The 22,043-nt window shown below is 43.8% G+C and overlaps 1 protein-coding gene across 1 annotated transcript; it reads right to left on the bottom strand.

Moving 5' to 3' along the window:
* Positions 1-403: 403 nt before the first annotated feature.
* PPEF1 (protein phosphatase with EF-hand domain 1) lies at positions 404-18,952 on the bottom strand. Its single transcript, XM_065743972.1, has 16 exons — positions 18,880-18,952; positions 17,495-17,622; positions 16,726-16,777; positions 13,017-13,180; positions 11,389-11,503; positions 10,443-10,489; positions 8,543-8,709; positions 7,809-7,845; positions 7,222-7,371; positions 6,323-6,463; positions 4,768-4,953; positions 4,002-4,144; positions 3,023-3,129; positions 1,912-2,075; positions 957-1,041; positions 404-594 (listed from the first exon to the last, which is right to left on the bottom strand). Exons 1-16 carry the CDS (start codon positions 18,950-18,952, stop codon positions 404-406), a joined length of 1,950 nt encoding a protein of 649 aa, XP_065600044.1.
* Positions 18,953-22,043: the final 3,091 nt, after the last annotated feature.

Here is a 22,043-nt window from a genome sequence, read left to right as displayed (position 1 = left end):
CTTCACTTGGACTGCACGGTCCACAGCAAGCCTGCTGCTCCTGTTGTGCCCCATGGAAAGAGTGGTATGTTCCCTGTGGTCATCAGTGCTATTTCTCAGCTGTGTGTGGGGCTGCTGGGACAAGTCTACCGAAGCAGCTCTCCCCGTGGCATTGTAGGTGCTGCCGTGGGTGTATTCAGCAGGGGGGGGAGGAGGTGGCACCAAGTGAGGTGGCAGTGACACAGCAATACTGTACGTGGTAGTGCTCCCCTCTTCTGGTTTCCTCACCAGCAGGTGTGCATCAGCCCAGGGGAATTAATTCAGGCTTACGCTGCAACCCTCACTCTTCATTGCCTGTCAGTCTGGAAATGGGTTTTGCAGGAAGGTGAGCTCCCGTGGCAGCCCCGGGAAGCTCTGCCCTGCCCTAGGCTGCCTTGTTCTCTACTTTGTGGATGATGTGAAAGGCCTCCAAAAACTCATTGAAGTCAATGTAGTCGTCTTTGTTGTAGTCTATGCTGTGGGCTAACTTGTCAATGGCTGCGTCGTGTGAGTGAATGCCCAGGTGAGAACTGAAGATCCTCCACATCTTGCGGAACTCATCTGGAGAAATCAGACCTACAGGAGGCAGAGGACAGGTTGCTTCTTCCAGAGCTTTTCCCCTTCCTCTTTCCACATATGCGTGCTCCTTTACTTCCACAAAGTGACCTGCCTAGCTGGGCTCGTACGGGGCTTTTTTGGTTGGTATTTGATGACTAGTACAGTTCTACTGCAGAAGGGAGACAGAGCTCCCATTCTCTAGATAGACACTCTCCCTTATATGGGTACAGCACGACTGCTTCAATTAACCTTCACTAATTCACAAAAATGACATCACCTCTGGTTCCTCTCTATATAGAAGCCTTAAAAGGAGGAAACAGTGGGGAGAATAACTAGTACACACATCCTAGGGCAGCTACTGCAGAGTTACTGAGCCTTACCTGACTGATCTTCATCCATGATGTTAAAGATCATCTGCAGATCTCGTCTGTATTTGCACAGTGTTTCAACCAAAGTTGGCTGAACCTGGTTTTGAAATATACAAGGAAGCATTCAGACCTTGGGTTTGAGTTAGCATCCATTTTACCAGATCAGCTTGTCAGGCGTAGGGAAAAAATCTTCATGTATGAGTTCAGAGGAACTACACAGAATTGTAGAAGTCGGAAGGGGCCTCTGGAGATCAAGTCCAACCCCCCTGCCAAAGCAGCTCCCTACAGTTGTGCTTTGTGTCTTGCCCCCAAATCAGCCAAAACCTATGACATGCAGTGGCGTGTGGGGTGGTGAAGGAGCCCTGCACACCTCCTGCCTTCAGGAATTGGTTTGGAACAATTGCTCATCTAAGGAAAATGCTGGATGTCACGCACTCAGGGAACTTTCATTATATGTATACGGTTGGATCCCTGCTGCACAGAAAAAATGGTGCTGAGAGCTAAGTGCCAAAGCACCATGCAGTCGTGCAGTGACAAGTGGACTCCGTAGAAGAGACCTCATCTATCATGAGACATCTAAAAGCTCATCTCCAACTGTGACTTCATCTTACAGGTGCCAGAAGTGGCCCTGAGCACATCTGAAAATGCTCATCTCAAGGAGTGCTCATGGTAGGATTTGTCACATAGCTCCTCAGCCACCTTACCCAAATGCCCTTGAGAGTCAGTGGAAAGTACAAAGCAGTTCTAGCATGTGATTCATCTCAGCCTATTTTAAGACTCTACCTTAGCAGGGAATGATGATTTGTGCCCTTAGAAGTGCTCTTTTTCCCCTCCAATGACTGTAAAAGGAAGCTAGGTAACTAGTTCAGACACAGATCTCTACTGGATTGGCCAGTGCTGCCCTGTGCCTCACGTTGCACCAAAAGCTGTTTCTCCAAGATTTGAAAGGATGTATTTTCCTTCTTACCTGACGCGTAGGACGAGCTACATCCGTGTAGTGAAAAGTTGACATGTAGTCAACTTGTCCATCTGGATCTATCTTTACTAACCGAGACTTCAGTGTCCTCCAGGGCAGTGTGAGCTGTAGGACCGACTCCATGGCGGCTGCCCAGTCACTGACAGCAATCCTGCCTGCAGGGAGGGGTCACGCCGTGGTTAGGAGCAGCTGTGACACAGCGCAGGTCAGAGCCAGCGACCCCAGCATGCTTTCTGACATGGCTGCACAACGCTCACGAAACATGAACACTTCCTCCTAAGCACGGTCATAAAAGCAGTGAGGTCAGGTGAGGCATTCCCAAGGTCCTTTCCCACTGCAACAGCTTTGTGATTGATTTTATTATGCCAGCCAGCACGCTTCGATACCTTTAGAGAAAAACTAATCATGCTATGGAGGGTACTTCACGTCTGAGCTGAGCTGCAGCAATACAGACGGATGTGTGTGACCGAAAAGCCAACAAGCCACAGAACCTTCCTTCAGTTGTTCAACAGCCAAAGAAACAGTACGGCCACCATAGGGGCACAGATGGCAAACTAGGCATGTGAGAAGCCAACAGGAGGAGAAGTATTTTCACTAGAAGTTGTATTTTTGTTACAAGTAACAATGACCTCTTCCTACATCAAAGTTTCATGTATCAACCACTGAGTTTTCCTCAGCCCATGGGTGTGCCTGTCCCAGCGGACTAGCTGCCCAGCTTCAGACAGCTCCCAGGCTCAGTGGATTGTCTCCCTGCGGCCCCAGCTCCCTGGCTGCCATCTGAAGACACTCACAAGTGAAGGCAGTTAGCTGCTGGAACCAGATTTGCCAGCTCAAACTTTGCCTGGCAGCAAACACTGTTTCTTTATTTGCTCATATATTTCAGTTCTGTCATTCCTATGACTTAAAGCTCCACTTTGAGCTCCCCAGGTTGTTTTCTAGGGCTAAATGTCCACTAACAGACATCCTGCCAAGGTCAGAGAGAACACACGAGCACCCAGGCTGTGCCTCCCTCCATCCTTATATGAGCAGGCAGGACCCTTCTGCCACCACGCACACGCACAAGCTGTCTTCCCCATGGTGGTGAGCAGACAGATGGCATTACCTGTGCTGTTGCAGTCATACTTTGCAAAGGTCTCAGTGAGTCTAAGCTTGTGAACAAATATCTTCTCTTGTAAGGTTTGTAAAGCAGACTCTTCAATTGTTTTCACCCTAGAACAAAAAACAAATCAAAGCAGATCATTAAAAGATACTGATCCTCCAGCAATTTATGCTTTTCAACATTCATTATCAAATTTCAACATTCATTATCAAATTCTTCTGTTCTTTAACATACGATGTTGTCAGGGTCATCCTAAAAGACAACACAGAGGAAAAACAAAACAAAGCCCTAAAAGAATAATCCGAACTTAAGAGATAATTAAGTTTATGCAGGTAATTCTAAGCCGCTTTGCTCCAGTAAATCTGGCCACAGTGCTAGGCGTGGCAAAGCTATAATGATAAACTTTTTGGACTTCACTCATAACAGGATTTCTCCAGATTAACACTGCAGCCTTAAAGCAGTCCTGGCAGACAGGCAGTGGCTCTTTAGAGTCCCTGACCATCACCCTTTCTCAGCACATACCACTTCTAATTGCCTCTGGAAATTTCTCTCAAAACCTGAGAGAACGTAAAACGCATTTTTAAGTGTTGACTTTTAAATAGGAAAGCAGAAACAAGGAATACAGATTATGAGGCTGATGTGAACTGTGTGGTGAACGCTAATGTGAACACGCTGAAGGAATAGCATGGGGCTGCATCAGCTGGGGGTTAGGGACAGTGCTGCACCACAGGGCGGTGGGCATGGCACAGGATGCACAGGGCAGGGGGCACGGCCCCGAGTGCCGGAGTTCAAGGAGCGTCTGCACAGCGCTCTCAGACATAGGGTGGGATTTGGGGTGGTGCTGTGTGGAGCCAGGGGTTGGACTCCATGATCCCTGTAGGTCCCTTCCAGCTTGGGATATTCGATGTTTCTATCCAATTACAATGAAGCTACAGATCTGTGGCAGGTGCTCATGCTCACCATATGCACAATGCATCTTTACCTCTCCCAGTTTTTCTGCTTGTCTGTGCACGCGCAGACTTGGTACTGTACAAAATGAGGAACCAGGTCAGGATTCATTCGGATGTATGCTCCCCGGTTGCTCCCCTCTTCATAATAGTTAGAAGCAGAAAATATAGTGACAACCTGCTCGTAGCAAAAAGAGAATTTGGATTAGTGCAAACACTTCTTGAGACCGATTTCCAAAATGAACTCAGAAGAACCTGCAGGTTACAAAATGAAGTGCCTGTGTGTAAAGCCAGAAACTAATACCCATGCCATTCAGCAAACTGATGTACATCTCCAGTCAGAACGCCAGGCCTGTGTTTTTGGCCTGCCACAGCTCAGAGGGCAGCGTGATAGCATGCTGCAGTGGATCCATCTTCCAGAGACACAGCTGGCTTTCAGGATTCTTGCTGGCCTCCGAGTACAGTGCATCAGCGAGCAGGGCGAGAGAAATGATTAAGTTAAAAAGCTTCTAGAGCCTAGGAGCATCTCTGTGCTATATATACACACACCACTGTCCTCAGGGATTTTGTTGATGTTCATTTGTTTTCACGTGAGCAACGAGCCGGTCCCCAGTCCTTAGAGCTCTAGAAGACTTCTGTGTTTGTCAGAACTCCATAATCTGTTCTAACATGTACTTCTTTAGTGCACAGCTCCTCCAAACCCATTTTGGAAGGGCCACTCATATTCTTAATTAACTCTGCTGACAAGTGTGCCGTGGATGTGCCTGTGAAATCTGCACACTTCCCATGGCAGCCCCTTACCTTCCCGTCATGAGTGAGGTCGTAGCCGTCCGGCTTAAACTGATGAGACCTGATTAACATCTTCAGATGATACCTTCTAAGCAGCTGCTCAGTAGTGTCAGGGCCAAAATAACAACCTCCTCCTCGGCGCTGGTTCGGAGTACAGCCATGCTGTTTTTTGGGATCACTCCAGAGAATGTCTAGGACCTGGAAAAAGCAAACTCAAGATGGACTGACAGTAAGTGAGGACCGACAGGCTACAGCTGCCTGAACTAGCAGCCATACCAGAAGCCCCAGACCAAAGAGAGAAAGCACCAGAAAGAACAAGGTTTTCTTCCTTTCTTTCAGCTGTGCACCCCTTTGGGCTGAAACTGATCTAGAGCTCAAGTTAACCTTTTCAGGTGCAATATCTTCTCCAAGATACATCTCCTTTCACAGGTCAAGTTTCCAGACTGGTAGATGTATCAGGAATGGTGCACAGGCAGTGAGAGCAAAAGCCACCTACACACGTGAGAGGCATTTCCTGCTTCCCAGCACAGACCCAGCAGCCACCCGTGTCAGTGGTTTTACCTGAAGCAAGCGTGGGAATACGTGCTCTAAACATCCTAAGAGCTGCCCTCAGCTGCACTGTCTCTGGCTAGCTTGTGTTTCAAAACAGGATTCTACATGTCAGCATTTCAGCAGAGTCAGAGACACGGGGATGAATTCTCACGGTTTAAATGTAATAATTCTAGTCTGTGGCAAACACTGGGCAAAGTGTTTGTGTTCAAATCTCCCTGGAAAGGGTTTATGGAGACACATTCTATTTCCCATTTGCTGGAGAGTGTCAGATTACGGGGGCTGTTACTGTCCATTACTTGAGTTTCTAGGTCAGATGTGTATCTTGGGAAATCATACTTTCAGAGATTTGCTTCTCTGGAGGCAAAATGAAGCTGTCTGCTCCTTGCAGCAGATGTCTGAAGGGAAGTTCAGAAAAATAAACATACACAACTCAATTTTGAGCTTCTCAATTACTATGCAAATTGAGCTTTCCGAATTGTCACCATTTATTAAATTACAACATGACAAGCACTCCATATTGCCTCTGATATTCAAGAGGAAGCTAACAGCCCTAACAGCCCGAGGACAAGAATTTCCAGCTCTGAGTAATCAGCCTGTAGGTCTCAGGAATGGAGACATCAGCATCCAGCTGCAAAAACCATGGCCACAATAAGGTGCAAACTATCATGTCTGACTGCCAAGTCTGACCTATTTAAATTGACAACTACGTACCTACCAGCGAGGTACCTACCACACGAGGGCATGCAAACATCTCATACAGAGCAGTTTCTTCCCCCTAGCAGCTCAGAGCAGAAACCACTGAATAAGTCATATTTTCGAGGCACAAAATCACAAGCCTCTATTACCAGGTCTGCAAAAAGCATCTAAAGAACAAATAGCTGGCTACTATACTCCTTAGAGCAATGGGTTTCTTATTCGGAGACAGACCCCCCAGACTCAGATGCACCTTCTGAACGTAGCCCCTGCCACTGTCACAACTGGCTCTTAGCAGCAGAGCGTCTTTGGTTTCACCTACTTGTTTCCGTTCCTTCTCAGTGAGCTCTGCATGTGAGCTCGATTGGGAAAGCTCAGTGCAGCCCGATGAGGAGATGCCTTGTGTTGTCATCTGGTTCTTTCTGTCTGTCTCTGACTTGGGTAGCTTCATCAGTGTTTTCAACTTGAGAAACAAATACAAAACATTGGAAGTTACCAGAAAATAAAGACGATCCATTCCCTTTTCCCCTTTACTCGGTCTTTAACCCTTACAATGCCCTGAACGCCCCATAATGAACCCGATACAGTAGCATGCTGTGAGGTTAATTCAGCTGAAATCAGTGGAGTATCAAGAAGATAACTAAAAAGTTCGTGAAGTATTACATCAGTCCCTTCACTGTCAGATATGTTTAACATCCTCCAGTTAAGTATGGGCATCTGCTTTTTTGGAGCTTCCTCAAGGCCGGGTTTCGAGGCCTGCTCCTTCTGAAAGGGCTCTCCCACTTGTGCTGCCATGGGAGCACTGCAGGGTGCAGAGCTTCCTACACAGAGCAGATGGCACCACACAGCCCCGGGACAACAGGCGATGTTAAGAAGATGCAGCTACACTGGTTTTCGAAGGGTTTAGGAATGCTGTGAATTAAGAAGTTTGCACACTTTCCAGCTCATGTGTCATCACTGCAGGATGGAGGTATCTGAAGTGTGTTCAACTATTTTAAAGTCAGAAGACCCACGTGGTTTCACAGCAGCCAAACAATTAGCTCCCAACACCTACTGAAACCTCCTTCTCTAAACACTGATTCTGAAGAAAAACAAGACTCTTCTCTCCTTACTTGCTTCAGAAAGTAGCCATTCTCATCCTTCATGCAATTGACTTGATTTTAGCATCCTTACTGTTACATTATTTAAAGAAAAGTACCATCACATGAAGTGCCCTCTTACCTTATTTCTCTCAAGCGACTTTAGGAAATCCAAATCTGTGGTGTCTGAAATCCCTCCATGCACAATAAGCACTTTGTTGTTAATTAAGGTGGCAAGGGGAAGCCAGCTGAAAATGTCTTGCAGATGATATAAAATTGTCCTGCCGTGGGCCTGCAAAATGCACTCTTAGATAAGATGCTACAGGGGGGGACATTCTGTTGCTTTTAAGCTCTAGATTTTGCTGAGGTATCTGCAAAGCCCTGTATGAACCAAATGGGACACCCTGCACCACAGCACCAGCCAACAGGATCTGAAATTTATGCTAAGAGCCACTCCACAGTCCCTGCAGCATTTTATTTTGCTTTCACTTTTACCTCTTCTCACCGAGTGGCCTTGTCAATATTATTTATTTCACTGATCACTGAGCACAAAAAGTTAACAGTTAAAAATAATTTCATCAGTTATTCCACTGAAAATCCCAAATAATTATAACTACGTTGCTGAAGCCAATCTGTACTAAAGTGGTTGGAAGTTTCCTTCTTTGGACGGGTTTCATTTTACATGTGCAATACTAGAAGAAAACGTAAGGAAAACAGAAAGAATCTTACCTTATACTTCTTCAAAACTTCTCTAGTGAAGCCATACCTGGAAACAGGACAGCATCATGAACTGGGAGTCGATATGCCCCTACTGCACATTTACTTGCACTACAGTGATTGCTAGGAATTTTCCATCCCTCTTTTTCCCTTTCTGCCTCACCTCAGTGAGAGAGTGCTTTCTTCTGTTTTGTCTCAAGAACTGACTTTAACCAATTTCTTGGGATCAAGAACAAAGTTCAGAACAATAATTTTTAAGCAGCCTTACTTCCCACTTAAAAGAAATAGCTCAACAGCTCTACCTTTCAGATACCAGAGAGAATTTTCAAGGAACCAAACTGATGCTGGGTAACATTTCCCACAAAACCTCCACAGACAGCATGTCTCCAAAGACAGCTCTTTCCCCCAGCAAGGGGCAAGGAGTCTAATACTTCATTCTTTTAACACCAAATCACCCCTGCTGCAGGGGGTGTTTCCACAATGCCCTTACTTCCATGACTTAATTAAAATACAGTCCTTCCATCCATCCCCCTCCCCTGGGTTTGGTGCTTCAGAGCTTCAGTGAACCCCCTGAACTCAACGGACTACGATTAGAAATGCCTATTCAAGTGATGTTCTTTGCTTAAGCATCTTGAAGATGCAAAGCTCCACCAGAACACTCTAACACACTACTTCTGGTTCAGGGATCAGATGCTGGCACAGTGAATGACTACATATGTCATTCCCTCTCATCCCTTTAAACCTACTTCAGGTTTAAGACGTAGTCTTCATGGTTTCCTCTATTCAAGTGAAAATCGTTGGGGTAGATAAGAAGAAATGCAAACAAGATTATAAGTATTTCCATGGAATTTTTTCCTCTGTCAACAAAATCGCCATTGAAGACATAAGGGTTGTTTTCTGAAGGCAGACCATTCTGCAGAAGGACACAAAACCACGGATGTTTAGACATCACAGTGCTACTGTAATAAAGGAAATATCATTTCAGATGAGATCACTTTGCTAGAAAACCTGCAATAAACAAATGAATAAATAAATACATCCTGCATAATACAGAGCCATCAGGGAACAGATGACCTCTAATTTTCTTATGATGCTGCCTCTAATCCTTTCCTATACCTATTAAATTACATTGAAAGGGAGGAATAAGAACATTATTAGTGTAACAAAATATTTTTTTTTGTAAATGCAACTACTGCCAGGAAGTTATTCTCCTGCAAATAAAAGAGACCCATTTATTTTAAATATATTGCACAAAAAAAATCACATTCTGATGCAAATCTGAAGGCTCTTATGTTTCTTTATTCAAAAAGAAATCTGATTTCAGGTATTTACATTGTTAGCAGTTCTTGCTTCCAGAACTCTTAAGGAATACTACAGTCTATGCCTCAGTACAGGACTCTGAAGAACCTTTTTTCCAGTTGCTTTAATCCTGGAAGCACTAACTGGTGAGTAGTCACAGCTGCACTGTGCCCGTGGTGTTAATGGCACACCAGAAATCTTGCACACTGCATGGACACATGTTGTGATTAGCAAGCTGCTGATCATTACTGTATCTACTGGATTAGTGATTAACTAGCTTCTGTTTTTTGCTCACATCCTCTACATCTTCAGACTACTTCTATCCTTAGCAGCAGCCATTTACCAATCAGGTTTAGCAGTGCATGCTTCAGAATTCAAGTGTTTCAATGAATTTAGAGGTAATGGAGCAGTTACCTCCAGGGTTGCTCTTTTTTTTTTTTTTTTTTTTACCTCACAGGTCTGATTTATGAAACTGACCCGAATCATACTCTGATTCTGTTTCAATATGCAGTTCCAAAAAGGGAAGATTGCCTAATTAAAATAACAGCTAAAAGACTCCAGGCCAACAACTGGCTACATGTAACTGGTTAATAAGAAAAGCAGAGGCCTGATTATGTTTTGGCAGGCTTCAGGTATGTAGCTGGACAAAACCACCAAGCTTCCAGACAGCCAGTATCAGATACTCAGCGTGACAACCTTGGAAGCAGAGGGGAACTACATCATTTAAATACCTAGCTTACCTCGTGCCTGTCACCATCCAGTGCAGAGGAATACGTAAGGATCAGACATAAACCCTTTCCTCTGGAAAACTCAAGTCTGCTAAATGAAAGGTGGCGATTCAAGCTAAAGAGGAAACTAAATACAGGAAAACTCCTACATCTTCAGTTGAATACACAGTTGTGGAAAAGATAGCCTGGAGCTTAACTTTCTTTCACATCAGTAAAACAGACCTATGCTTTTTAACTTGAAAAGTGAGTAGCAGTTCAAGGATATGGAGAAGCTACCCAAGGTATTTCCATTTTGTGCAGACTATATCATTACTCCCAAGATTACCAACGTTTTTAAACAGATAGCATCCTTTTTTTGTTTGCTTTCCACGTTTGAGACATGGAAAGGAACCCTCCCTAAGTTCATACTCTGGCTCTACATTTGGAAGCAGACACATTTCCCAATCTCCTCTCCTACAGTGAGCAGGAGGATAACGAGAAGGAAGAGCTATGACTAGACACCATTCAAGTTGTTCCATGTTTTGTACACGTGTGTGTGGCACATATGGACAGTTCTAACAGTGATAAAAACTACCAGCTCCTAATATATATTCTTGAAGCCAAAGTGCTACACTCTTACCTTATGGAATACCAGTAAAAGATCATCCAGATTACCATGCAAGTCTCCTACAGGAAACAAAAACACATACATATAATCACAGAAGAGGGAAAAACTGGCATTGTAAGACTAGACTTGTGTAAGTTAATCCTAAGAAGGTTTTGCTTGTGTTTTCTTCATTAATTTACATTTTCCTTAATAATTTGCCCTACATCAGCATTATATCAGCTTCATTTTAAGGTATATGAAGAAGTCACCTAGTAAAATCTGACAAATACTTAAAAGAGTAGATGATTGTCTTGCATAATGTTTCTGTCGTCCCAGCTGGATCTGAAGATCAGACCTGCAACTGAGGCAAAAGATCACTCAGGGAAGTGGAAGTAAGGTGGGCCAACACATCATCAGCCTAGAACATGGATTAATACTTCAGAAACAGACTTCTAAATACTAACAGGTTTTAATTTACTCAGCAGTCTACCAAACAAAGCACAGTCGAGCAACAGTGTGGTTCAGGCCCAGGTTCTGGTTACTGGAGACACTAATTTGTTCTTGATAGTCATGCTACCAAGAAGGGGTCTCATCTGCCTTTCCTATTATACTTTCATTAAAATCATTACTGAGTAAACTATCAAATTCTTTCTCTCAGTGGTGAGAATTGCAGTCAGCAATCACAGTGCCCAGAGTGGCAGTCTAGAAATGGAAGTGCAGAAATATTCAAGCTGCACTGCAGAGTTAGCTGAATTGATACTGATTCATTCAGAAACTTTTAACAAGAGAAAACAGAAGGACTTCCTCTAAATACACTTGGTGTGACTCAGGAGCCTTTTTAACATATATATATTTTTAATTTTGTTCCCACTTATGCATTTGTTTAAAGGAAAAAAAGGGAAAATCCCACACCACTCTCCAACTAGTCAGAACATCAACCTCTTGCCCAAAGCTGCTATGTTCCCAGTTGTACTCATACCACAGATTGTTATCTCCTTGAAGTAGGAAACTGAAACATGGGTGATGTTTGGCTTCTCCTTGAGAACCCTCTTGGTCTCACATAACAGCTGCAGTACGTAACGGGCATGAAGCAGCTATGAGAAACATCATGGAGAGAAAAGGAAGACATTTTAGGAGAAGCTTGAAATCTGCTTTATTAGCACTACACACACACTGTGAAAGAAGCTGTATCAGATTATTTGTACTACAGACCTCTCTAAACATGGATATAGGCTGCATGACTTAGTGCTGGGATTTAGGAGTAGCTCTGCACTTGCTTCCCAGCCAATGCAAAAGGTGAACTCTGTGAACTTGCTGTTCGTGTTTTCCCATTTTATTTCTAGCATTCCTTTTCCACTCTACCCATGTACAAAAATGGTAGGAGTGGGCAACGCAGCACTCAGAAACATGGCATTAATTCATTTCTTGAACGTAGCTTTAAAAAAAGGTCTAATTCCACACAAAACCAAAAACATAACTAAAAAATTAAATACAAAAAACCCCATCCAAAGGCCTTTTCAGCAAATCACACAAAAGAAAAGGAAACTCCAGCAAAGGTTGCCTTGTTAAGAGTTATCTTCCAGCTCATGCAAAGATGCTACAAGAATTGAAGAAATTCAGGCCCCAGAGATTGCTCTTTTCAGTGGGGATGCAGCTTCTGGCTCCTGTGACAGTGCTCTTCTGGTCTCTGCTAACGCTTGTCAGTCTGTGAGTTTTACATTTAATTCAAACCCTGATGGATGGCCTACAGACTGACGTGTCAAGATGAACGTTCTTGAAATAAACAAAAGAGGCCAATTATGTATAATCATTTCCTCACTAAAATGCCAACCACAGCAAGGCGAAGCCTTGAGTGGGCTCATTTCTCATGTGCTTTATATTGTGCTACTTGTAAGAGCAGCCTCTACTGAAAACTAGGGGAAAAATAAAATATTATTCAGTAAATTGAAAGCAAAGAGCGACTGTTACGCCTTATAAAGCACATTGTTAAGCACAAATGAACATAAGCTCAGACAAAACCATATCATGTAAAGCAGTGGCAGACAGAGCTCACAAAATCTATGCTAGCACATTAGGCATGTTTTATATGCACTCTCCAGGGTCCTGTACACTGGAATAAGGTGATTAATCCCTGCAACTCAATTCCTCTTGAAAACATTGAAGGGAAAAGTTAAAATAAAAGGACCTTAGGGCACCTTTCTCAGTCCTGTCAGCATCCTCAGTGACAACCTGAGTGGCAAGCTGCAGAGGGTTCCCACTGCACTTTCTCTACAGTCTTTGCTCAGGAAGAGGAGGTGCCCAGCAGACCCCACCCCTCCCAGCTCTGGTGGTCCTGCAGCTACGCAGGGAAGCAAACTCAAGGAGTGAGAAGTTCTTTGGGTTTTCTCAGATTAGCTCCCGGCCAGATTGGATTCCTACAGCAGCTCACCTTGTACATGGGTGATCACTGGGGGTTGGCAGGAAAGAGCAATGGGATGGAAAGGAAGGTGGAAATATCTCCCTGGACACCAGCTCAGTCCTATATAGAATACAACCGACTGGGGAGCTACAAGTGGGCAGAGATGTAAAACAAGTAAAGCAAACAAACTAAAAGTAGTTGCAGTGTACCTGTCGATTCTTGAAGGCATTAAGAAGAGCCTTAGCTTGTGCAAGAGTAAGGGGAAATGAGAGTCGTGGTCCACGATAGGAGTCTGGAACATCGATCTTCTCATATTCAGTTACATGCGAGTCTGCACCAGGAGAAATGTGGGAGCTGGTGGAAGTGTGAGCAACTGGAACAAGAGGGAAGAGAAACAGGAATGCAGACACACCAGCAGTCCCATAAAGCTGTAGCAACAAGGACAGAACTGGGAAATGTAGTGGATGCTCTCTTCACTGCAGTGTTGGAGGAGCCAGCTCCTGCCTCGTACAGCAGAGCAGCTCCACACCTCCCCACACTGATCCACAACACTGAACAAAACCAGAAACAAACAAACAAAACTGGCAAAAACACTGTCCTAACAGGCAGCAGCTGTGGTCAGGATGCAAAACACTCCGTACTGAGGATGTGGAGCAATTTGCTCTGTTAGGCAATGCGAATACAACCTGGCACAGACTTTCTTCTCCTCCCACAGAGCAAGGAAATTCAGAAGCCATCATCGACCATTCAGTGACCATCTGTCAGTAGTTCCAGATTACACTGTTAATATGGGTTTTAAGGAGTTGCTTTGGTTGCCTTTATTTTCTACATTAAAATTCTAGGCTAACTACCAGCAGCACACTGAATATTTTAAAAGCCAGCAGTTAAGCAGCGTTCCTTCACAGCAGACTGCAAAGCACTCCTTTCTGATACAACGAGGAGACAACTACAGCTCTTAGTTGGCTGCCATAAAACCACTGGAAGGCTTAAAGTAAACAAAACCAGCTTCTTCTGATTTTCCTGAACATGGAGAATGCAGGAACATCGCTCACTGCTTCAATCCAATATTTTCTTAGCATACCTTTGACACATTGAGTGAAAACCAATTGCAGTGTTTGCTCCCTGCAGATTGTCATCTCTTGTTCTAGCACAGAGAGCCTGAGCTCTGAAGGACAGTATTCTGGAGGTTGCTGTCGCAGAGCTGCTTGCATGAGATGCTTGTGGAAACACGTTTTGCTGTTCTTCTGAATTTCCCTTCTCTTGCCAGCTGCCTCCTCCAGAGCCAGCAGTCTTCCCAACGTCCCCAGCAGACACCTGCCCACACTGCCATTTCCCTCCTGCCCCAACCCTCCCATCCCCTTTGAGCACAGACCTGCCTTCCTCACTGCCTCTGCTTCCTGCTGGCCAGCACCCAGGCTGGGAAAGCCAATCTCCTTCCCCAAAGAGCACAACTCTGCAAAGCGTACCCCATTTTCCACTTTAGGACGAGGAATCAAAAATCACTCATGGTCCTAAGCTTGGGAGCACTCTTATATCTCCTCAGGCAGTGTTTCAGCTGGATTTTAAGGGCTCTTCCTGCACAGGAAGTCTCATCTGGGAGCAAGCAGCACCACTCCCTGTAATGGATGTCCCAGTGCAGCCCAGGGATTAGTGTGTGCTGGCCTGTGAGCAGCCCAGCGTGCCACAAGCTCATTCTGAAGGACTCAGCACCCAGCCCATTTAGTCATCTTCCAGCCAAAGCTGTCCTGGCTCTTTCAGTCCATACTCAACAACGCGGACAACAGCCTTAGGCACGCTGAGCTCAGACACCTACCCTAAGACAAGATGAAGCACCCTCTGCACCTCTCCACTGACCAGAGGGAACACAGGGACACAGTGTTCTGATGCTGGGGGCCTTGCCTGAAGTTAGCGAGCCCAGCTCTGGCTGCTAGCAGCTCCCATAGGGCTCCAGGCTGTGTGCAGGACTGTAGCTGTGCTCCCTGTTACACAAACATGAAAACCCAGAAAACCCTCTGGCTCCTGAGGCATGCTCAGGCACATTCACTTCCTGTGAACCTTTGGAAAATGGCTTTAAATCACAAACAGAGCAAGGACAGTACACACAGCTATGTAACATCCCAATCACAACTCTAACTGCCCTGACATCTTAAAGAGGATGAGTGGATGATAAAAGTGCCAGGGTGTAACAACAACCACATGTATTAACGAGACGGTGACTGCTTTCCTCTTCTGAATAAAAGATGTTGGGAACAAGACGATTAAAAAGAGAAAAGTGGCCTTTCATCCCCATTCATCTTGCATCACAAAATCCTCAGTTAGCTTTCTCACCATTTCATGCTGCAAAGAACAGGCAGCCTGTGTTCTGGTAAGAATACTATATGCTAAATTCTTGGAGAAGGCTCTTGAACAACACGCCATCCACCTTAAATTAAGTGACCAAACACTGATTTAAAAAAAAGATTAAAGCACAGTGGGTTTTGGAAAATGCTTGAGAATAGCAAAGCTAATTTGAAACCTCTCTGCTTGTTAGGTTTACATTCATAAAGGCTCATATATGAAGACTGTGATGAACTGCTTCTTATTTCTGCTGTATATTAAATAATCTCTCTGGCATAGATTTTGGTTAAACCTCTGGAGCTGGCGCAGGAACTGCAAAGGTCACTCAGAGGAGGAGGCAAGAAAGAGCCTGAAGTAAGGAACACACACAGCCAGCAGTTGGCCAAACACAACTGCAAACCACACTGCAAAAGTTCAACCTGCAATTTCTCACTTAACATGTCAGAAAAATCCAATGCAGAGAAGGCTCCAGGCTGATCTCTCTATTAATATGTACCTTACAGAATCTTTCCACATCTTTTTGGGTTCTGGTATTTCTAATGCAGGGTATTAATTAGAAAAAGAGAAGGAAAAAGACCAACAAACCCACCACCACCAAACTAAGGCAAAAATAAAAGTATTTGGAGCAACTTCAGCCATAACAGATGAAACTTTTACACAGACAAGACAGAGAGGATACTAACAGTTCTCCAGTAAAGCATTCTTTATCACGTGCACCAGCCTCAGCTACCTACGTGACTGCTAATACCTGCAAGACCAAGGACCAGGTCACCCACACAGAGGAGGCAACATATAGCCCACGCATATGGCAGGAGCTCTGTGTACCAGAAAGTCACTGGAGCACCAAGGTCACAATGGTTCCTTCTATCAACAAATATAGTTAAAAACATGGATAAACCAGTCGTAAAATGTGTTTTCATATGGTAACAAAACAGAGATGAACACAACTGCACTAAGTCTGAGATCCAGCACTAACATTTTCTGACTCACTCAGGTGAAAAAGCCAAACAGAGGCACGCCATCAGCATCCAGAAGCAGTAAGTGAAGTGAGTAGCATTTGATTTGCTTTAAGTTTGCCATTCCCTCCCCAGGAAGTTAAATACTTTTTTGCACAATGAGGCGGTAGTGGAAAAATAAATAATCAAGGAAGGACAACTGTATCATCAGTCTGAGCTTTGCAGCAAGGCTCAAATATAATTTCTTTCTCTGCAGAACACAGAGGCACTCTAAAGTGTTGAGGAGAGAAAAACACTGCAGTTTCTAACAGTTGCCATTAGAGCACTGACCCACTCAGCATTTTGGTGGTGGCTTTAGCCTGCTATCAAAGTGCCCCGTGCAAATTTTAATTGGAGCAGCTTATGGCTGGACCAGATGAAGGAGAAAGTATATTGTCTTGTAATTCAATGGGATGGAGTCAACACTTCCCATGGCCAAATTCTTACTGTGATATCTGGGAAATCAAATCTCAGCCCCAGCACGTGCCACAAGCTCTAAACATCACACTGATATTACCTCACAGAAACTCTTCCCATACAAGGTTTTCAAGGATAATCTCTGTGTTACTCTGACTTTCATCCTTACCTTCATCACGATTAACATAGTGCTCCAGCATGAATGTGAAAAAGCTGGATAGCTGGATAAGGGAAAAAAAACAAATGTGCTCATCAGTTTAGAGGATTCAGCAAGCATTAACAATCTCTTAGTCAGGCACTAACAATTTCCCATTTAAAGTGAGTTCTGATGCTACAGTGTGCTCCCAGAGCATCACCTCTAAACGAGCAGGTTGACAACATATGAGCACATACAAAATTCCAAGGCTACATCACACTGCTGACATTTTGGGTGCCATTCATTCTGGATGATGGGCAAGATATGTGTCTAGGCTTCCTTCATAGTCAAGAGAAAGAAACAGTTATGATTCACATAACTCACCATATCCTCACACTAGACTTAACACAAAGCCCTCTAAGCTCCTAATTCCCTGTACTGACTCTCAAGGAAGCTGGGGCTGATATGCTGAGATACTGAAAACTGTTCCTCTATTGCACATAGCCTGCCTTGCTGACTCATTAAGATCACCCATGCAATGACAAGCACAAACAGCTAACAGATTCCTCCTATGAGAACTAATAACCTAGATGTGGTTATACAGGCAGGACGGCCTCCTACTGCTTATGTAGTTATACATACATATATACACAATAGCTCAAGTGTGAGGCAGGGAAGTGGCTTTATTATTCAGGACACAGCATTGTAGGGAAAAACAATCTCATACCCATTTCATTCGTGCATCTGCAGTGCTCTGGGCTTAATAAAACTGTTTGTACATGAAGAACTGAAGGTTACACACCTGAGTTTGCTCTTGCTCATCAGCATATTCGATTGACTGAAAGATAGTCAGAGAATAGCGGCGACGGATCTCCAGCTGGGCTCTTTTACAGCGGTACCACCTCTGGATTAACATAGTAGCTTTAACAGCTGTCAAAGAGAAAGCAATGGACCACATTTAATTCTTCTTTGACTGGTTCCTTGTCTCTTTTCCTTCCCTCTTTCCTCATGCTCTCAACAGGATGCCAGTTAATAAGCTAGGCACCCCCTGCGTGGGAATGATTTCTTACCTCTATAACTGTCAGATGAAGAAAAGAAAGACCTCTGGAGAAGCTCAATTCTCACAATATGCATAACATTATGTAAGCTTTTTTAAAAATAAAAATGCTTATAGATGCCACGATAGCACGTTCTTTCCTTATTTTACTGTTAACAACCACGTAGTAGTTAAATTGGTCCAGTTCTCTAATCCAGACAAAGCCAAAAATCAGTAAGGACTGCAGAAATCTCACCTGTCCTAAGTAGTTCTCCTGCATGAAAAGGCACAATCCTTACATGACCAGGAGCACACTCCGTACCGCATATAACCTCTAGGATCTAATTTCCTTCCCCTCACCAGACCTGACAGCAAGGCTGTCATCAGCTTTTCTCTTCTAAAGAGTTCCTAAGGGGCAGAGCAGAGCAACCAGCACAGAAACTAATTTCTAGCATCAGAGCCATTACAATCCCCATTAAAGCTCATCTGGGTTGCTCAATGGCCCAGCCCTGGGCACTTAGCATGGCACAATCCCACAGGTAACACATAAGGCATATATAAATATTATATATAGACAACTGTGGCTAACGTTGCAAATCCAACCCAATATTTCCTCTCTTTTTTCTTTTTTTTTATTGTACTTGTTACTGCACTGTTATTGTTGGGACTACACCAGAACAGGGTTTTCACACCATGCTACAATGTAGCAAAATAAAAAGTAAAATAAAATATCATTTGCGGAAGATTTCTCCACCAGCAACTACCTGCTAAAGTCACATTATTGATGTATTAGTAGGATGTACAGCTTTAGATTGCAGATATAGTGACAGTTCTGCATCATTTCATTGAGTACCCCAATCCCTTACCCTGTACACTTCACCAGTGAGAGCACATCTGAAATTTGACTTCTGTCTTGTATGAATTTTTTCCAACCCTATATGTAAGATGCTAGAGGTGCTTTGCCATTGCCTCCTAACCTCAGCCAGCATCTGAAAGTTATGCACTCCTTTAAATAAAGAAAATAATTGTGAAACATTTTTATCTCAACAAGCATTTGACAACAGGACTGGTGGGAAATAGTGTCTTGTAATCCTCTTCCAGTGTTCCAGTGAGAGAACAACCTCAGACATGGAGATGATGGCAGCACTCACCTGTTTCATTGTACTTGAATTTACTGGAACCTCCAGAAGCGTTGCACCCCATGGTGCTAACGGTGTGTTCCATTTCTGGTTTCAGTCACCACTGGTAGGAAGTATGTCTCTCCCAGCTGTTAGCATTATACACAACTGGGCTTTCCCTTCAGCCACAAGGAGGGTACCTGTGCTCCTCACACCACAGCTAAGAGGAGGAGAGGAAAATACGTACCATTGACAACACAGAACATGAAGTACCTACAGCTCATCTGTAATGATTGTGAAAAATTGCCATTACTTCCAAATCAACAAGTTCAAAAGAATAACATCCCCCTGAAACACAAAAGAGGTTAATTTCTAGGTACAAAAACATCACGAATGCTCTCAGAAAGAATCTTGTTTTAGCTGAAGATTCCTTATGTGATCACAGTACTCACTCTCCTCTGTCTCCAGGGGTATGTGTTTCTCTCTAGTAATTCTAACACACCCAAACTATTGCATTAGTTTTTCCGTTTCATTGATAGTCATTCTTTCTTAACCAGGTTTTAAAGAAGAAATTCGTCAGCACGAGTGCTTAACTGAATTTGCTTTTTCTTAATTAGCAAAAGGAGGATAAGAAGTGGGAAAACAAATGCATAAGTGCTCTGTTTTCTGCTTCAACAGTTAGAATGCCTTTATTGTTGTGAGACTACTTCCAGATTGCATGTGTGTATTTAGTAATTAATCATATTACATTTATACTCTATTTTTGGCATCCCTACATTTGTGCTAGGTCTACGCTCTTCTATGTCAATATTTACTTCAGTAAAGAAGAACTTGAGGGGTTTTCTTCCTCACAGTGGACTATGCTTTTCTTCCCTCTGAAGTCAAATTGAAATCCAAAGTCCTGTTACAGTAACTTTGAGCCAAACAATGGTTTTGATAGAATCAAAGATAGCACTGGTACTGCTAAAAGCTGAACTTCTCTCTCCAGACAAATATCATCACTCTGAATACTGCCTCCTCTCACGCGCCATTGAAGAAAATCATGAGCTTTCACTACTCCATCTCAAACCATCCAGCTGGAGATCTGAAAACTAAGACCACGTACAAACTACTTAGAGCTTACAGCCTAAGCCTTCTTCCAGCACAACCACCTACATTAACGGGCATGGGAACAGGTCTCCAGCAACCAGGCAACAAAACCCGGAACAGAACCATCAGTGCTTCTCAGGACCCCACACACACCACAGCAAACAATGGGCTGCCCCAAGCCAGGGGCACCTGGAGGATGTCTGCCTTAAATACACACTCAAAGCTTGGAGGAGAACTTATACAATATCATCAAATCCCTTCAAATTGCCATATCAGTGAGCTAATCCAGGGGAACCACCATCATCAATCCCAAATGCCTGCGTTCTACAGCAGACAGAGCAAACATTCAAACAACTGCCTTGTTTCCTGACAGCTTCTCATAACCCACATCTCCAGGCCCCAGCACAGTCACATCAACTAGAGACTCAAGCAAGCACAACTTCCATCTAGGCCCGGTAAATTCACTTTCTGATGTTCTGATCCAACCAAAAGACCACGAGCAAAGGGATCAACCTACTGTGAAAATAGCCAGCATCTCCTTCAAGCAAGGGCTCTTCTTAGCTCCTAACTGAGTTGCAACCCTTTCCCCCAGGTGCATCAGTTCAATTCAGCTCTGCTCTCTGCCAAAGCCTGTCCTTCTGAGTAAACTCATAGGAAAATACCAAGCAGTGACCACAAAGGCCTTCCACAGGTACAAAGGCTGGCAAATCAGAGTTTGAAAGTGATTTCTACAAATGCTGCATTCGCAATGCAATGTCACAGTTTCTGGTGAACAATCATTTTCCAGCACAAAAGACCCCCAAGTGCTTATAGATGAAGTGCAAAGTTGGGTTTCTCTCAAGGTATGGAAAAAGGCTTCATAGATATAATGGAGATGGTTAAGAACTTGGGATATAATGCTGTGCTAGCATTCTGGATATTGTACCACTGATTTACCTTTAAGAGAGTCTGTCACATTCACTAAACATCAGACAATAGCTCAGATACAAGTCCAAGAAATTGCTACGCTTCCCTCAGCTCAGCAAAAAGGCAATTTGGTGATAGATGTGCACACAGCACGTAGCCCTTCCACTGAAGGGAAATCAAACATTGCTCCAACCATGCTGACAGACGTGCACTAAGCTAAGCAGCACTGGCATACTCTGCTCTTTTTCTGGCTAGGAGTCACTGGAAGCAGCACTCCAGCAAGCACTCGGAAATTTGCGTTTCAGAACCAGCACTGTCAAGAGCCCGATTTACAGAGATGATGAACAGCAGCATTTGATCTGGATGCAATAGGTGCTGTCCAAAAATCAATAAAGCCTTCAGTTTATCAGTCACATAAAGACCAGGCTGCTTCAAAAATAATGGAAATCTTGTAAAGATTTATAGCTGACTTCTAATGAAATCAAGCTGTGGGTCCTTTGGGCAGCAAGCCATCCTTTCAAGCCCAACTCATCTTCTAAATTTCGATGAGTCATGCTATTGCAGACAAGTGCAAGCTAGGCCAAGCTAGTGGCTATGGAAGCCACATGAATGGCAGCCGCTAAGCTTTAACTTCCCAGCTTCACTTTTTCTTATCTTTGACAAACAATGATGGAAAAAGTGTTCCTTTTATTTTTGTTTGGATGCAATTTCCATAGGTATGCTACTTCCTCTGCAAGTTGTTGTACTTCAGCAACAAACATGCCTCCTCTCTCTTCCTTTTTCCACACTTACTAACATACAGTTCCCACATATGCCCTTAACATGTGTTAGAATGTACACGTGGTTGGAGACTTAGTGAGATTGGGACAGCTTTCTCCATGAAGATCAGATGGGCAGACTGGTGCTCCCAATGCCAGAGGCTTTAGTTTGATGTCTTCTTGCTACTAATATTTCAACTTCCTGCAACTCATAAGCTTCATTCAGAACTGCTTTCCCTTGAAAAAAAAGGGACTGCAGAGTACTGAGAACCATGAAACATTGGTTTGTGATGGATTCTCTTCTATGTATTGCTGAGGGAAATGAAGGAGGGAAGAGCAAGATACCCTAGAAAAGAGAACCTCATACATAAAATCACACCTTCCAGGCTGGTACCTGTGGAAGGACAGCTTGTCAAAACTGTTTTATTGACAGAGTTGGGGTTG

Source organism: Cyrtonyx montezumae, unplaced genomic scaffold (assembly GCF_038088225.1).
Source record: "Cyrtonyx montezumae isolate F1298 unplaced genomic scaffold, pur_monq_1.0 scaffold_3, whole genome shotgun sequence".
In the NCBI taxonomy this organism is placed as follows: Eukaryota; Metazoa; Chordata; class Aves; order Galliformes; family Odontophoridae; genus Cyrtonyx; species Cyrtonyx montezumae.
This window is presented reverse-complemented; position numbering and strand designations above follow the sequence as displayed.

Bases quoted from the DNA above. Each gene is read 5' to 3' on its own strand.
- PPEF1 (XM_065743972.1), bottom strand. From the start codon at position 18,952: ATGGAACACACCGTTAGCACCATGGGGTGCAACGCTTCTGGAGGTTCC. The intron at 16,778-17,494 runs GTGTGTAACCTT...TCCCTTATCCAG, and splicing joins ATGAGCAAGAGCAAACTCAG to CTATCCAGCTTTTTCACATT. The intron at 6,464-7,221 runs GTAAGAGGGCAC...TTGTTTCTCAAG, and splicing joins AGTCGCTTGAGAGAAATAAG to TTGAAAACACTGATGAAGCT.